Genomic DNA, 17,939 nt, shown 5'->3' with positions numbered 1-17,939 from the left:
CCAGAATTTTTTTGTTGTTTTTTGTTTTCACTTTATTGTGTTTTTAAATTTTATTTATTTTGATATATTAAAAAAGAATGTCTAACATACATTAAAATCAACACACCATAATATAATTTGAAGCCAGAGATAAATGCATATTTTTAAGGTGTAACATAGAGATAATAATGAAAAAGTTAAATCATTTTATTCATCCCTATTAGGAAAATCTCAAATTAGTCTGTTTTTATTAGTCTCAATGTGATTCTTATTTTCGGAAATTTGATATAATAAGTTATTTTTGTTAGTACTGTACTAACAATATTAAAGATATGTCATATGTCCGTTTGTGATTTGTTTTAAAATTATTTATTTATTTTTTAAAATTTATTTGAATTTAAAAAAAAATATTTTAAAATAAAAAATAAAATTTGTCACGTGTGAAATTGACGTCGTACCACTTGACAATGACAATATGATGCTGACATGCCACATGTCACTGTCATACCACGTGACAGTGTCATTGTTTAATTGCAAGAACTTGACTGTATTAAATTTTTTAAAATAGAGACTAAATTGAGAAACGTGAAAAAAACAGTTTGAGATCCAAATTCGATATTTAAAATGGACCAGCAGTTATTGGAAATATCAAATACTGTATATGGCATGCTGACAACCGAATAGACGGTACATGAAATCAAAGTATGGAGCCTAATTATCCTAAAATATACATTTCTTCCTCGATATTTAAAAAATGTTAAAAATGAAAAGTAATAATTGTTAAAGAAAAATGAAAAAATTAATAATTGAAATCCAAATTCGTTATTATTTTGACGTCGAACAAATTTTATTTTGATTATATATTCACTATTTTATTTTTAATTTTTTAAAATAGAAAACTTCAATTCTTAATAATTATATTACTCTTAAAACTGATTTTTCATGTATTTGGTGTCAAAAAATTATTTTTTTTCTTGTTGCTTCTCTCTCAAAAACTAAATCTATTTTGATATATTAAAAATGTTTAATATATTTTAAAACATTAAAATTAACATGCATTTTTACTTTAAAGTTAGAAATAACACCACAAACATATATAATATTGAAGAGACAACATAGAAGTAACACAAACGTGACAAAAAAAAAATCAAAAAAAAAGGTATTTAGAAAATGATTTAATAAATGCTTTCATAAAAGAAGCTTTAGCATGAGTGGAAAGTGTAAATAAAAGAAGAGGTGGTATTAGAAATACAAATAAATGAGGGTAGTGAAGAAAAAATGGAAAGAAGTTGAGAGAGAGAAAAAAGTGATGCTACCTACCCAGTGTGGAGCACAAACTTAATTGTAACTGCTCCTCCTTTCTCACCAACTCACTCAATTGCACCATTCTCTCTTCTCTCTTCTCTCTTTCTCTCTTCAATTCTCAAACACCAAATAATGGGTAGAACACCCTGCACTGAAAAACACCACCTTTCTAAAGGACCATGGTCTAAGGAGGAAGATCAACTCCTCATTCATTATATCAACCGTCATGGAGAAGGAAACTGGAGATGGCTTCCTGAGGCAGCAGGTATTTTTTACAACACTTCAAGTTCTACATTTTTTTCTTCTTGTTTTTGTTCTTTCATCAGAATTTGAAGTAAAAGCTGACATATCAGTTTGTGTATCATTGAAATGAAACTGTAACAGAAGAAAAAGTATACAAAATTTGATATATATAGATCGAACGTGTATTCTACAATAGAATTTCAAAAATAATTAATATCTGAAAATCTGAGTTTTCTCTTGAATTCTAATAATCAATGGATTGATATTATTTGCACAGGTTTGCTTCGGTGTGGTAAAAGTTGCAGACTGAGATGGATGAATTACCTGAGACCCAACCTCAAGAAGGGGAACTTCACTCAAGAAGAAACTGATCTCATCATTCACCACCATAGCTTACTGGGAAACAAGTATGAACACAAACCAAGTGATTCTATGCACATTCATTCAAGTATCTCCTTCACGTCACTAAATAATTGTTTGATTTTACCAATTCTACAAGAAAAATTAGAAAGCTTTTGGTGTGTGTATGAATTGTGTTCATTACTCTCTAATTTTAATTGAAGAAACAGCGTCAAGTCAACCAAACAATGACTTCATGCGTAGGGTTCTTGTCCTTAGGTTTTGTGATGAGATAGATTTGAGATGTTTTGTGCTTTTTGTTATGGTTTCTCAGATGGGCACAGATAGCAGCAATTTTACCTGGAAGAACAGATAACGAGATAAAAAACTACTGGAACACCCACATCAAACGTCAGCTCTATGCCAACGGAATCGACCCTGTGACCCATAAACCACTCAACAAGGACATGACAGATCCACCTGCGAATTCTCAAGTGTCTGAGGTTGTCACCACAAGTGAGAACAACAACAACAACGACAACAGCTATTTCAATGTTTTTCTCAATTCAAAGGTGCAGATCAGAAGTTATGGTTACTCAACTGGTGAATGCTCTAATAACAGTAGTGGTGTTACCATAGAGGAAGCTCAGCCTCGAATCAACTTGAACCTTTCCTTATCTCCACCACCAAAGCCCCAAGGTTTTTGCATGAACCCTGAATGGGTGCAACCACAAGGGCAACAAAAGGAGCGAGCTTTGTCTGCAAGGAATATGAATGTTGATGGTGGTAACCGAGGTGTGTGTCTGTGGTGCAGTCTAGGGTTGCAAAGTAACCATGCTTGTAGCCGCAAAGACAAGGGTAGCAGTGATGATTGATGATGATGCTACTACAGTGATGATTACTGAGGATCATCTCATGGGACGAAAACATGAACATCTTAGGTTTATAATCGAAGGCTTAGTAGCTGTTGAATTCCAGAAACTTTAGAAATTTTCAGATGATTTTGGTTTCACTGAATCAACTTGAAAAACTTCATTTTACATGTCCACTGACAATTAATGTCAATGAGACAGGCCAACCAACATTAACAGTAGGATCTTGGTGTAAAATTATGGATTTGGTACACTGTTTTATGAATGCTAATTATGTACAAGGGTTTCTGCTTCCTTTTTTTTTCCTGAGACATTAATTTATTTAGTTGTTGATGGTGAAGATAGAAAACCATTGCCGAGTCTTCGTCGCTTTTTTGTTTTAATCAACTCTAATGTTTTTAAATGGTACATTTTTAAACATGATATTTTTATTTGACATATGTTCAATAGAGAAAGTGTTGCTAGTAAAGATCTACAATAAATTTCTCGTAGATTTTTTTTTTTTTTGAGTTTTTGATTTATTTTTTCTTCTTCTGTACAATAAAGATCTACAATAAATTCCTTTTTTATGAAAAAAAAAAAAAAAATATATATATATATATATATATATATAAGGAAACAATTAGGTTATCTAACATATATACAAATTTTGTATGAATTCTTTTGTATGAATCTATAATTTTCTTAGAATAAATTTTAACTTGAACATTTTGAATTTAATTCCTTTTCTCTAAATTTCATCTCTAACGTGTTGAGGTCTTTGTTTAATATTTGATCTTCATGGACTTGAGAATGAACGGGGACTTTGGTTTACAAATTTGAACATTTAAAATTATGCTAAGTAGCCATTTTCTTCGTCAGCAAAAGAAATGCATATGTACGACAAGTATAAGATGTCATATTCTATCATCATACTTATATCCATTCATTTTTTAAGTTTTGTGACTAAAATATATCAAAATTTGAAAGAATGATAAATTCTAATTTCACATCCAAATTTAAAACTATAATGATATTTAACCCAAAATAAAATATTTCACTTATGCGGTGTTCCTTTCAGGCGATGGTACTATTTATGTGTATTGGTGATGACTTTTTGACTTTGCTTGTGTTCTTTTCAGAGTATATGCAGCGATTTGCGGGTGCCGATTTGCAGGATGAAGTGTTTATTCCATCCACCCAAAAGTGAACTGATTTGAGTGCATTTTGGGTAACATTACGAAATTAACCCTTATTTTAAACTCGTGCCAGTGAACCAGCTGCTCCTTTCCCAGGTTCCTTTTTGCTTCAAGCTGCCAAGATTCTTTTCATTTTCGCACTTCCAACCTGCTAGATTCCTGAACCTACACCTAAACATTCCTGCTAACAAGATTCTTATCCGTTTGAACTTTGCCCTATCATTTAAAATGGGTTGTTGTGCGAATGTGTGGTTGTAAATATTCGTGGATGCTTTGGAGTTGGACATTCCCACCCTGGTCTTTCATTTGTTCAAAGGTGACTGGTGGTCTTATTTCATCGTAAGAACAAAAGTGGTGTGTGTGTGTATGTGTGAATTGAAGCATTGGTGTGGTGGTGTCATGTGATTGCATTTTGCACGAGTGAATGCACCGGTGTTGGTGTGTGGTATGGGTTTGTGAGTGCAGAAAGACACATGGGTTGTGGTAGGGGAGGAAGATGGTAGACGTGATGGGCTGTGGTAGGGGAGGAAGATAGTAGATGTGGTGGAGGAAGATGGTGGTGGAGGAAGGCTGATGGAAGGGGGATGCACACCGGTTACATAACCGGTGTAGTGCAGTGTGTGTGTGTGGCACTGATTACATAACCAGTGCCTGTGCAAAAGGAAGAGTGACACCGGTTACATAACCAGTGTGTGTGTGTGTGTGTGTGTGTTTATTTGTTTTAACTGTGTTTGTGTTTTTGCAGGAAATAATTTTAATTCATATTAATTATTTTAATAATTTTTTTAATTCATATTAATTATTTTTATAACATCAAATTACAAAGTCATTCTCTTATTACACAATGGTATTTTGGTAACTTTATAATTCTATCTATTTTTACAATTTATTGTATCTATCATATCAATCAAATCTCTCACTAACTTTCATAAAACTTATCTTCAAATTCACTCACTTAACCCTCTAAATCCATTAAAAAAAGCACACAAATTCATCCGGACAAATCCACACAAATTCATCTTTACACTCTCCCACAACTTTATACCTTCAAAGGAACACATCCTTAAGGGTGTGTTCGTATGAGATGACTCTTAAAATCAGTGGATCTGCGAAGATGAATTATTAAAAAAATATGTGTTCCTTTTAGGTGATTTGTACAGATTTCCAAAGATGGATTTGCGAATAACCATTTAAATATCATCTCTCCGTAAAGGCACAAATTTGAAACGATTAATGGCAATTTGACATTTATGACCTCATGAAATATGTGTTTTGTAGATAGATTATTACAGCAATGCAACGTACAACGTGAATTGATTTGCTCTCAATTTGTTAATAATAATTTTAATTTTTAAAAAATAAGTTCAAAAGTTTTTTCGATTATTTTTCAAGGAAAAATAAATACTGCATACCACAATAAATAATAAAAAGATATATAATATTATATATTAACTAATAATTTTAAATAATAATTATTATTATAAAAATAATTATAATAATATAATATCATTTATTAAATAATAGTTTTATTATTAAATAATAGTTTATTAAATAATTTTAAATAATAATTTTGTATTATTAAATAATAGTTTTTAAAAATGTAATATTTTTAACTAATATAAAAATTATTTAATATATTTTTATATTAAGGGTATTTTAGTAAATTTAAAATTTTATCTATTATAATTTTTTATTTTATCTATCACATTATTTAAATCATTCACTAACTTTCATACAATTTATCTACAAATCCATTCACTTTACCTTATAAATCCACACAAAAAAATACACATATTCATCTACATAAATCCACACAAATTCATCTTCACACTCTCCCCTAAATCTATCTTTCCATGTGAACACAGCCTAAAGCTCTAACTATTTTTTGGTGAGTCATAAATTTTGTAATCTAATTTGATTCATCATGGTGGGTGAGTGCTGACTCACTTTTTTATTTTTGTAATTTATTTTATATATTTATTGGAGTGCTGTATTTAATTCTCTGAATATTATTATAAAAATAATAGTTAAAAATTATGAAACGGATGGTTACATATCATAACCTCTATTTTAATATATCTAGCTTTAGATGTGGTTTCAAATATTCTTCCAGTACATTACCAAGATAAATAAATTCTTTTAGTGGCAATGGTTACACCTTTATGTAATAAAAAAAGAAATTGTATAAATAACTCAGACAAAACTTTAATTCTGATTTTAAAACAACATTGAAACTACATTAATGTTGTCCTTCTAAAGAAAAGTTATACATGTGTATATTTATCATTTACACCTAAGATATAGTGATATAGAAGGTCTTGCAAGCATAGATGAAGGAGAATGCATGTGAGTCACGTCATATATCAGAACAGAACAGAACTGAACTGGCTTGTGTTGTGTTGTTATGTATGATTGAAGACAGAGAAGAAGAGTTTGGTGGGGTCAGACCAAACCTGACATGGTAAGAGAAAGATACAGACAAGAACAACTGCGAGTTTGTTTCATCGTGAATCACAACTATTTATTTCATTGCAGTTACATGCAAAACTGCTTAGAACAAAAACGTTAAAAGCAAACACATTTTCAGGAAGGACCGATTCAAAAACCTCATGCACACAAACTACTGAGAAAGTGGTCATTCTGAAAGTATTGTTAACTGGCGGCTCTTCTTGTTATTATAATTTTATGTGATGTGATGTTACATGTTAGATGTTGCAATTTCCAAGATGAGAATCCAAACAAAAGCATTAGTAAGCACAAATACATATATTTATAACCATGTCGTAATGAGCATTAAATACTATCTATGGTTTTTTTTCTTTTATTAAAATAAATTTAATAGAAAGTAAAATATTATAAAAAAATCTTAAATAATAATCAATTTTAATAATAATTAATTATTATTATAACTAATTTAATTATAATAACTGGTTTAAATATCAATTTATAAATTAGAAATTATTAGTAACTAAAATAATTTTAAAAAATAAGAATTATTTTCTAAATATGTTATTAACACTAATGATCAAAGTTGTAGTTATCAAAAGAATTAATCTCTAATTGGAAAATTAGTCTATAAACATATTTCTCTAAATTAGTTATTAACAATAATCATTAAGATTTTGGTTATCAAAATAATTAATCTCTAATTAAAAAATTAGTCTCTAAACATATTTCTGGTCACTAAATTGGTCATCATTTTAGAGTTTTCTTGTAGTCAAAGCAACATAAGATGTGTTCTGATCTCAAGACATCGTTAGGATCAATCACCCATTTTTTTAGGTATTAGGGTCTGCTTTATCCCGTCACAGTTTTATCCTTAAAAGGCGCCTCTGAGGGTGAAAGGGAGAAGAAGTATTTAAGCGATGTGTGATTATTGGGTGTGGTAGGAACAATATTCAATTATCTTTTTCTAACTTTTTATAGGTAAAAGGATTTAAAATTACAATCATTTTATACTATGTGGAGTATTTTCACATAACGCAATAATAGATACAAGACTTAATTATGTTTTAAGTCTCTGATAAATTTGGGAACTTTCAATTGAGTCCCTAATAAATTTTTATGATCTATTGAATACTCAATAAATATGAATTTTTCAATTGAATCCTCGCCCCCCTAATTTTTTTGTAACTTAGTGATGTAACTGTTAAGTAGTTGACATGGTTATTATTTTGTGATGTCATATTACTGGATGGTTGTCACATGTAATTTTATTATTTGTAAAATTTTATAAATTATAATTTATGATTTTATAATTTTATAAATTTTATAATTTTATTGTCATATTGTTATATCGTCATATTATCATAACGTTATATCATCATATCGTCATATTATCACATCGTTATATCGTTATATTGTCATATCGTCATATTGTTATATCATCATAACATCATATTATATCGTCATATCGTTATATCGTCATATCGTTATCTTGTCATATCATCATATTGTTATCATTATATCATCATATCATCATATCATATATCGTCTTATCGTTATATTGTCATATTGTTCTATTGTTATATCGTCATATCATATATCATCATATCTTCATATTGTCATATCGTTATATTATCATATTGTTATATCGTTATATCGACATATCGTCATATCATCATATCGTTATATTGGCATATTATCATCATATCGTTATATCGTGTTATTGTTATATTACCGTATCATATTGTTGTATCGTCATGTTGTCCTATTTATAAAATTATACAATTATACAATTATACAATTTTAAAATTATAATTTATAAAATTTTAGAGTAATAAAATAATAAAATTACATGTGACGACAACTAAGCACGTTGACAAGACAAAATAATAAACAATGATGGATCTAAGACTCTAAGTCTTTGGAGACAAATAGAAATTAGTTGGGTCTCAATCAAACACCCTTTTAAAGTAGAAGTAAATAATTAACGGGAGCAAAATATTTTTTTTTTCATATATTTGGTAACAATTTTAATAAATCAAGGAATCTTTGTCCATGCTCCAACTACTCTACATGTAAGTCCCCACCAATTAACAACCACGTCACCGAATTAGCAAAATAAGTCAAATGCGAAAATTCAATTGAAAAAATTAAATTTATTAAGTACTTAATATACTATCAAAATTTATTAGGGAATCAATTAAAAATTCTCAAATTTATATAATTAAACATGGATGAAATAGATAAATTTATAAATGGTTATCAAATATATATAATTAATTCATTAAATTTATAATAATTCCTTGAAATATCACCTTAGCCCTTTAATTCTAATAATTGTTATATTATTTCTATAATGTTTTTTTGTTTACATCACATCATTTGTAATATTATCTAAAAAAAAAATATTTACTCACACGAGTAAATAATAGTGACTATATAAGTATTTTTTTTTCTAATGTACCAAATATCAACATTGAATTTTACAACCATCTTATCTTAAAATTGTGTATAACTTTTTTCTCGTGGGATTTTTTATATTATTAAATAGGATATAAGATTTCTGAATATTTTATTTACCTTTTATTTTTATGGTATATCTCATTTTAATATATTCACTAACTTTCAGTACATTTTAAAAGAGATTTTATTAATTTGACTTTTGTTTTTGAAATGCTAATTCAATTTTAGTTACGAAATTAAAATATAAAAAAATTAACAATTGATGTTTTAATTCATAAACATAATGTTCATAAAAATAAAAATATTTATCCATACCAACTTAAAATAATGACTAGAAACTATACTTATTGGTAAGAAAATTATATATTAAACTTGAAGTTAATGTAATTATATGGGACTCATGTTTTTTTATGTTGCTGCATTGTATGGAGTTTGCTTCTTCTGAAGTGATATTTTCTAATTCAATTTCAGAATAATATTGTGGAAATTATGTTTCAATATTATCATATTTATAGACTATTAAAACTATTGAGATAACTATGAAAAAATTGTTAAATATATATTTCATTTTTAAATTATTATAGAAAATTGTGTTTCTTAAATGAAATTATAAAGTATACTGTCCAGCATAAGTTAAGTATTCTTCCGACGATATGTAAAAATTATATTATAGTTTACTTTTGTTTGTCATGTAGAAAAAACACTTTAAATACTTATAATTAAAATTACTTTATGCCTAATTTAATTTGTGAAATACATATATATCCCCTTCTAGACTACTAAACTTACCCTGTATCTGTAAATAAAGAAAAAATAAAATAAAACTATATAGTAAAACCAATAAATAACTCAGATTTAATCGGATATAGCATTGACCATTCTTCATCCTTCAAAATTTTCCTAGTCAATTTTCTGTTCTATAGGAGCATATAATTTATTTAAATTTTTTTAAAGCAATGATGGGTGTCATGAAAATAAAATTTATGATGACCAACAACAAAGAATATAGCATTATAAAAAAAAAAAAAAAAAAAAACTTATAGTCTACAGTTTCTGCAATATAGAACCAACTTGCTAGATAATCAGCACTTTTTAAATTTTGAACTGCTTTGAATCCAACAAAAGGAAAAGTCTAACTGACACAACACATAGTATTGTTGAAAAGGGGAAGAACAAGAAAACAGTTGGAACTAGAAAGAAAAATGGTGACATTATAGTCAAACGTTTGAGCCTCTGGTTGGACGGCACACATGATTCCTCTTACGAGCATGCTCTTCACTACGGTGCTGTGTTCGACAAGCATATCCATACCAGCAATCTTGTCTTGCTGATGCATCTGGTGGAAGAAGCTTTTCGTAACATACACAAAAACAGTAAAACTTGGTCAACTTTGCACACCAGTTTCATAGTATATATAGAACAAAAAAAAACTTACGAGTTATTTTCTGTTTGTTCAGATTTAATAGATGGAATTTTCATAAGCACAACATAGATTATCCAAGGGAAAAATTTTATTTATTCATCAGGTCAGCCATTTTTTTTTCACCAAATATTAGTAACAAGTGAAAATTTATCACTAAAGAGTACACAGATCATGATTAGCATAATGCTTTGGGTTGAAAGTACTTACATATTTGGGTATAGAGACGCGAAACCAGTAAAGGAGAAATGACACCAACTTGTGATGACAGTCACTGCATGATTACATTAAAGCATTATGAATATGAAAATAATGTGATGACATTCTGACTTAATTCCACACTTTATTATAGTCACTTTTTATATCAAACTAGCTCAAGGTGTTAATAACTTCAAATATATGGATAGAAATTTCAGGACAAAGCTTACCGGCACACAAAAGTTCGAGCAGTAATCATCTCAGCATGATTTAGCATCATTCGCGATCTATCTGCCAAGAGAAAAAAGGAGACACGGTGTAAGTCAAAATGTGTTGACATTGTCACTGTACATCACATCAATTTACAACAACAAATAAATTTTCATGAGAAACCTTAGGGCCTGTTTTTTATTCTTTTCATTTTCAGTAGTACAGTCCTCTTGCTGCAGTTATTCAGCATTGCATTGAACCTTAACATTTTGTAAATATAACTAAAACATATCCACTCTGAGAAATGCTTCGGAAACAAGGAAACAAGGGACATTTAACGAGGAATGCTTCTTATTAACTATTTCATGGATGGTAAATTTATCACTTTACCGATTTCTCTGTTGTCCAGCTTTTGTATCCACTCTGATATCACATCCGGCAATGTCCTTCCCATTTGTCTAATGCAACTATCAGTTATCTAAAACACCACAAACCAAAATATCATCATAACAGATGCAAGTTCAAAAAACAGACCAAAAGCAATAAAAATAAAGGGATCAGAAAGCACATACCTTCTGTTCATGGAGATTCTTTTCATGTGTCAACAATGGAATGCTCGAAATAGGGTGTTCTGAGATCTGAAAAAAAGGGACAAAGATCGTGGCTAAAGTGACCTTTATACCATATCCACTACCTTTAATTCACAAGGCATAAAACAACCAAGAAAGGAAATATTGTTTTGCGCAGTTAACTTGATGATGGAAATTGATAAAAATATCCAGCATGTAATGGCACCACAATAATTACACAAAAACAAGAGATCTTTCTAGAATGAAACTGTTAGGCAGGGAAGTAATGAGAGGGTTTGAAAAGTGTATTATAGGAAGAAATTTAAAAAAGTAGTTAAATTGTACAAAGTCTGTATATTATAATCTTGTGGGTGTTCAGACAATAAGAGTTTTAATTGTTGCAACAGGGAATTCCCTGTGTGAAAGGAATAGATTTCCTTTGTAAGGTGATGTTTGTGTTCAGAGTTGACAATTGCAGAAATAATACAGAAAAAGGGTCTTGTTTTTTTTTTTGCTCTATCTTGTTCTTTAATCTATGAGGCAAGTAATAGAAACATTCGTTAAAATTAACAACTGTGATGAACAATAATCCATACAGGCCTAAATGTATCCTGGGAGCAAACAGGGTAAGAGCCATTCCCAGTTACTCCTAGAGCATGCCAGTAAGCCCCACAGAATGGCCTATCACATCCTGAACCTGTGGAAAGAAAAACATGAATTATCTGACATTATCAATGAATAACCTACAAGGTGTCACACTATTACAAGCTGCACAAAAATACTTTTAACCCAAATCAAAAAGCTATTCATATAAAAACAAAATCATAAATTTGACAATGTCATTGACTAAATTAAACACGATAACTTACAATACTGAGGAATGCCAAAACCAGTACGGGAAGGCATCATTCCTCCACATGCTTGACATTGGAGATGAACAGTGTCATGTTTGCAACCAAAGTCACCAACTTCAGTAACTAAAAATAATAAGTAAAGAATTCAATGAGTATGATGAGAACATGAAATAAAGAAAAAAGTCACAATTTTGTTTACACAAACAAAAAAACTTCAAATCTATTTCAAGTATACGGACAAGGCACAACCATATCTAATTAAACATATAAGCTCAATAATCGTTTTCAAAGAGACGATAAAAATATCTTTCATGCAGGTCAGCTCAGGCTACATTACAAACACTGATATTCATATGAACAGCATAACTTATAGTTGAACACCCTGAATAATAAGCACAGCAAACAAAGGAGACTCTGGAGGAAACGTTTTGCTACATAGATTGCATTGTACAAGAGACATTATTCCAGATCTAATGCTGTATTGTTATTACCACACTGTGGGCACTGATGATATGTGCCATCACTTTGATCATCCAGTGGTGTGTAAGCCCTCTTTCGATTCTTCTTTCCAGATCCAATGACCTAATAGTAAAAATAAACAACAAAAAAGTAAAGAATAAGCCCACAATATCTAAAACCAGAACCATGATACAAAATCATAAAATCCTAAAAATAAAGGTATTTAAAAACTGTTCTATTTATTAGTTAAGAATGTTTTTATGTATTCCCATATCATATATTTATTATATATCAAACCTCCTCTATTTATTTTATTGAATTATGTTTTCTCAATGAAAAATAAAAAAACATGTGTTGTCTCAGAAATATTTCAGCTCATTGTCTCGTATTTCCTATAGTTTAACATACAAATTTACCAATACCTAAATCATTTTGATACAAATAATCATTAAGATAACTTCACGTGTGTGTGTATCAATTTTTAGTAAGGTTGGACAAGATCGGCCTAATACAGCAAAGGAAGGTAAAATTTGATCGCTCAAAGGATCATCTTACTCACAAGGTTTGATCGTACTAATGCATAAGAGTCCAAAAGTGAAATTTCGTCCTCTGGGCGTCTCAGTGAAGAATCAGCCCTCAGCATATCCTAAAAAAAAATATGTATATTAGAAAATAGAAAAGTACTAAGTGACAACAAAAATTTATTACATTAGATGGATCAACTAAAGGTAAAAGGAAAAGAAAATTAATAAATCACAAGGCACAACAACATATTGAAAATAGAACTATCCTATCTACGGCCTAGAGTTCATGAAAATAATGGGCAAAATATGTCAGCTTCAATGAATGCAGACAAATATTAATTATCATGTCCTGATGCTATCCTTCACTAATAAATGATGTCAACATTTGGGTAGATTAGTTCGAGTTTTAACAAGAATGTGTCATTAGTGACGAGCATATATAAAGTATTCAAAAGTGTGTGACCTAGAGCATTAAGAAAAGTCAATAGATAAAACTTAAGTTTAATAATATATCGAATCAGAACTGATGAACACATTTTACTCGGAACAAGTGACCCTTCCTCCATCATGGGCCCACAGGTTAATAGATGGGAAGTTATTGCACATGCAAAGCTTTAGAGTTTCTATTTGCCAAGGCAAAAGAAATAAAACAGATTTATAATAAAGACAAATCAACAGATGGAGCTTTTAGAGATCAAAATATATCATGTCAAACCCGGTAAACATAATTTAAGAGCTGAGGGGCTATTGAACCCAAAAGATCTGGACTTGTAATTAAATAAAATTGGAACATCATGGCAGAGAAAGAATTACACATGTTTCATTGTTCCATTCTTCCATCTCCCCACCAACAACAACAATAAAAAGTTGCCTGATTAATATTTTGTTTGTAAAGCTGTTAACAAATACTAGCATGAGAGCTTTAGAAAACCATAATTTTGGACATGTCCTTTTCCTAGAAATTGTGCATGAGAATAAGGCTTAAACTTTGGTTTATGCATCAAACTATCCTCTCATCTATGCCCAACGTCATCTTTTGTAACTACCATAAGCAGATAAGCACACTCCGATTCAGTAATAAACACATCTGACTCCCTCCTCCACACAGAATAATTTGGCATTAAACTTACCTCAGCAATTGTACGCAAAAAGTGATTTTTTCCAACAAAGAGAACTACTGCTCTGCATTGAGGACAAAGTACAGCTGAATGTCTTTCATTTGATCTCCTTAACCACTCTGAGAAGCAACCATTGCTGTAGGGCCACATAGCAACTCAAGCAAAAGTCAAAGAACTGAAACAGAACTACAATACTAAGAAAAGGATGGAGAAATGGTATCCATACCAAAAATTATGAAGGCATGGTGCTACAGTAACAACATCATGCCATATGTTTAAGCAGATGCTACACTTTGCGTGATCAGCATCTACACATATCTGGAAAAGAAACACAGCCAGTCATCAATATTACTAAAGATAAAACATTATTAAAGACATTAAGGAGGCAGAGAATATTAGACAATGCCAACCTTTAGCTGCCTCTGGGAGCCATCTGGGCTGGACATTATATGAAATTTGTAGCTTACAAATCCTAATGCAATGAAGAGAGAAATGGAGAATTAAAGCAATTAATAACCATCTTATAATTTTTAAAAAACAGTATCAAAAACTTAATAATTAGCAGACAGATTTTGTTCTGTCCAACACTCTAAATTAAAAATCTTTACTAATTATTCAAAAGACCCAAAAATCATCTTAAATTATAATTAATTATATGGTAGCATAATACTATTGAGACAGGTAATTCCCACTCACGGCTCATAATGTGGGTAAAACTGATACAAATTACTGTGCTAGAGTTTTTGGCCACATCACTGTCCAAGTTAATTGATGCACAATCAATCACCCATTTTCCACCCTTAGGCCATCCATTATCTTAGTAATTTAGCATGCTGAATAATAAATATTACCACTTTTGTCAAACCAAGTTTGAATCACATTAAAGAGAACACTATAACCTGCCGCTCACTACAAAGAAAACTTGGATAACAACTTTGCTTGAAACAAATGAATGGATTGACAGTAGCACAATGGCAACGCTACTTTATGGAACTACAACAGATAGACAACACAATTTTACAATTTGTAAAACATAAATGTTGTTAGTAATAGAAATTGTTACGCTGGCATAAATATTAAAAGAATCTGACCTTCCCTATCAGGACCTGGGATAATTTGGCTTCCATCCTTAATGACAATGGTGTCATCACTGTGTATCACAGCCCCATCAACAAGAATTGCATCTTGACTACAGCAGGAATACATGATACACCCAAAACCAAATTAATTAAAATAAAAGGAGTAAAATACTCAAAGGAAAGGAGATAACACCCTTCTTGAAGAGATAAATAAACATTTAATAGTTCAAATGAGGTTGGAGGTTGTAAGAACATCATTATGATTAATTACAAGTAAATTGGTATTGATTCATGATCATGAAGCAGAAAAATGTTATGGGATTTCAAACCTAGCAAAGCAGAGAACTGATTCTAATAATACAGTTGTTCCTCTGATTTTAATGGAATTCAAATGTGAGTTGAAATCCTATATTGTTTAGAAATGGGCAAGCTAAGAAATATATAAATAAGAAAGACCTCCAGACCTATTATCCTAAAATTTTGGGTTGACTGTAGTGTCTTGTTCACTTATGTAGCTGGTTCTTGATCCACATTAGTGAATATCTCCCAGGTGTTTCTCCCCTTGGATTTCTTAGCAGTAGTATCATAGTTGATGGTTAGTCCTAGTGACCAATTCAGACAAATACAATGGATTTGGTGTTGGACCCACATTTGCAGATGATCCCTTTTGAATCCAAAAAGTGTGCCATTGCGGTGAACAGAAGTGTAAGTAATGGACAAGTAACTTGAGGGAGAGTTTACAGTATGGAAGGAACTCACTAGAAGGAGGGTTTGCTAGAGTTCAAGTGTAAGTGAGACTCATACATTGTGCAGTAAAGGACAGGTTAAATATGTTGGTTCATGAAAGTGGTGTCATGTTTTCCGGTATGTTGGTTCATGATCTATTGATAAAGATCTTCCTAGTGTTTCTCCCCCTTGGATTACCAACATTCTTCTCAAACTAACAAAGGACTGATATTTATAATGGATAATAGGGAACATGATTTACTCAAATACATACAAGTTGTTAACTAGTCAAGATTTTACCTCTTGTTCTCCAATGTGGCCGAACATAGGTCAGGATTCCTTACTATTTTGCACCAGCTATGTGTGTCACTAGAAGTAGCTGATGTCTCTGAAGTTATTACTTTTTCATCTGACCTTATCTCCACATCTGAATATCTCTCATCTGATGAAACTATAAAAAGGAAATAGTTTGATTAAAATAAGAAACGTAAGGAGGTTTAAAACTTCACACTTTATTTGCCTCTTCAATTGTTTATATCTAGGAGTCAATTTGGCATCCCCTTAAAATGTGGGATGAAAAAAATCAGATGTGTTTTTCATTCAAATTTCCAAATAAAGTTCATACAGATACATGCGTTTTAGGTGGTTTACTTTTAGGGGAACAAAAAATGATACTAACAGTTAAAATAACTATCCTTGTAAAAAGCATTCAAATGACATTCTCAGCAACCCCTTGAAATGTATAAACCCAATAGAACAGCGAGCTACCACTAGCATCTCCATTCATTGCCACCCACTTCAAAACAATAGGCACACAAATCCAACTCTTTTTTCTATCCAACCCTACAAGTTCTTGTCATTGCGAAAACAGCACCACCTTTCAAATTAGATTAAAATTACCATACATCCACTCTCTATATCTCTCATTTTCGCCTCATTTTCTTCCTACTTTTCTCATTATTTCCGATCACATCATCCAGCATTTTTTATCTTCTCCTTTCTTTCTTTTCTTGCGTATCTCTCTCTTCTTTCTGCCATGCACCCCAATAACGGGATGCACGTTTAACAACTTCCTTTAAATTCTTCAAAGCCCCAAGACATCCACAACTACCAATTGTTACAGCCTGGGTACGATTAATCAGTAAGAGGAACTATGCAGTAACCTACCATGAAATGGGGGCTTCGACATTTCACAAAAATGTGAACTTGGTCATCAAACCAATCAAAAAAATTTAGCCTTTTCATGCTCAGACTTCAGAATCCACTTAAATTCGAATACATACAGTGATATCCCAATTAGGTGGGGAGGGGGAGAAATGGAAAGCACCAAGTTTGAAACTTTGGTTGGTATCTATAAAATGTGAGTGCGACTGTGAATAACAGGAATGAAATTGAAGATAAGAAATTATTATTACCAAGTTTGGCCCAAATTTCATCTAAGTTATTGGCTGAAGTTGAAGACGAGCATTCTCCCCTTTCCTCCATTGATCACAAGAAAGGCCTCAAGAATAGCCTCTTTGGTCGGTGAAGTGGAGAGTACAAAGGTTCAAGTTCAAACTTTAAAGGTTTTGTTGGTATTGATAGGTTCAAAAGCTTGCATGAACATATCAACATGCTTGGTATTAATTTTTTTTTGTTTTTGTTTTTTATATCAATAATTTTTTATATTTTATTTTTAGTCTTTAATAAAATGATTTTTAATTTTATTTTTTTGTGGTATATCGACATTTTTTAAGTCGTGAATTATTCATTAAATAATCATATCATTAAACAAATGATATTTGTATGTTTTAAAAATTATTTCATTAAGGAAAAAAAATAAAAGTAACTTATGCGATAGAAAAAATGTCAATGTCATTCACCTCGGTCAAAAGAATTGTATTACCTAACTTTTTTTTTTTCTTTATATCTTTCCTTATTTAACATAAAAAGACTTAATTAGTGATACTTTTATAATA

General features: G+C 30.6%; 2 protein-coding genes across 2 annotated transcripts; one reads left to right on the top strand and one right to left on the bottom strand.

The window, feature by feature from the left end:
• The first annotated feature begins 1,416 nt into the window (after positions 1 to 1,416).
• LOC114179899 (myb-related protein 308-like) lies at positions 1,417 to 2,933 on the top strand. The gene is made up of 3 exons (XM_028066393.1): positions 1,417 to 1,549; positions 1,805 to 1,934; positions 2,201 to 2,933. The coding sequence occupies exons 1-3, from the start codon at positions 1,417 to 1,419 to the stop codon at positions 2,739 to 2,741; spliced, it is 804 nt and encodes a 267-aa protein (XP_027922194.1). The 3' UTR covers positions 2,742 to 2,933.
• A 6,941-nt stretch (positions 2,934 to 9,874) lies between these two features.
• LOC114179897 (E3 ubiquitin-protein ligase CHFR) lies at positions 9,875 to 17,585 on the bottom strand. Its single transcript, XM_028066387.1, has 15 exons — positions 17,397 to 17,585; positions 16,282 to 16,432; positions 15,268 to 15,365; positions 14,587 to 14,648; positions 14,403 to 14,494; positions 14,189 to 14,312; positions 13,094 to 13,180; positions 12,567 to 12,657; positions 12,091 to 12,198; positions 11,818 to 11,918; positions 11,225 to 11,290; positions 11,043 to 11,130; positions 10,673 to 10,733; positions 10,455 to 10,518; positions 9,875 to 10,173 (listed from the first exon to the last, which is right to left on the bottom strand). The coding sequence occupies exons 1-15, from the start codon at positions 17,464 to 17,466 to the stop codon at positions 10,042 to 10,044; spliced, it is 1,395 nt and encodes a 464-aa protein (XP_027922188.1). The 5' UTR covers positions 17,467 to 17,585; the 3' UTR covers positions 9,875 to 10,041.
• Between the last annotated feature and the right edge of the window lie 354 nt (positions 17,586 to 17,939).

This window comes from Vigna unguiculata, chromosome 3 (assembly GCF_004118075.2).
Source record: "Vigna unguiculata cultivar IT97K-499-35 chromosome 3, ASM411807v1, whole genome shotgun sequence".
NCBI classification, from domain to species: Eukaryota; Viridiplantae; Streptophyta; class Magnoliopsida; order Fabales; family Fabaceae; genus Vigna; species Vigna unguiculata.
The sequence above is the reverse complement of the archived record's forward strand: the minus strand, read 5'-3'. Positions and strand labels throughout refer to the sequence as shown.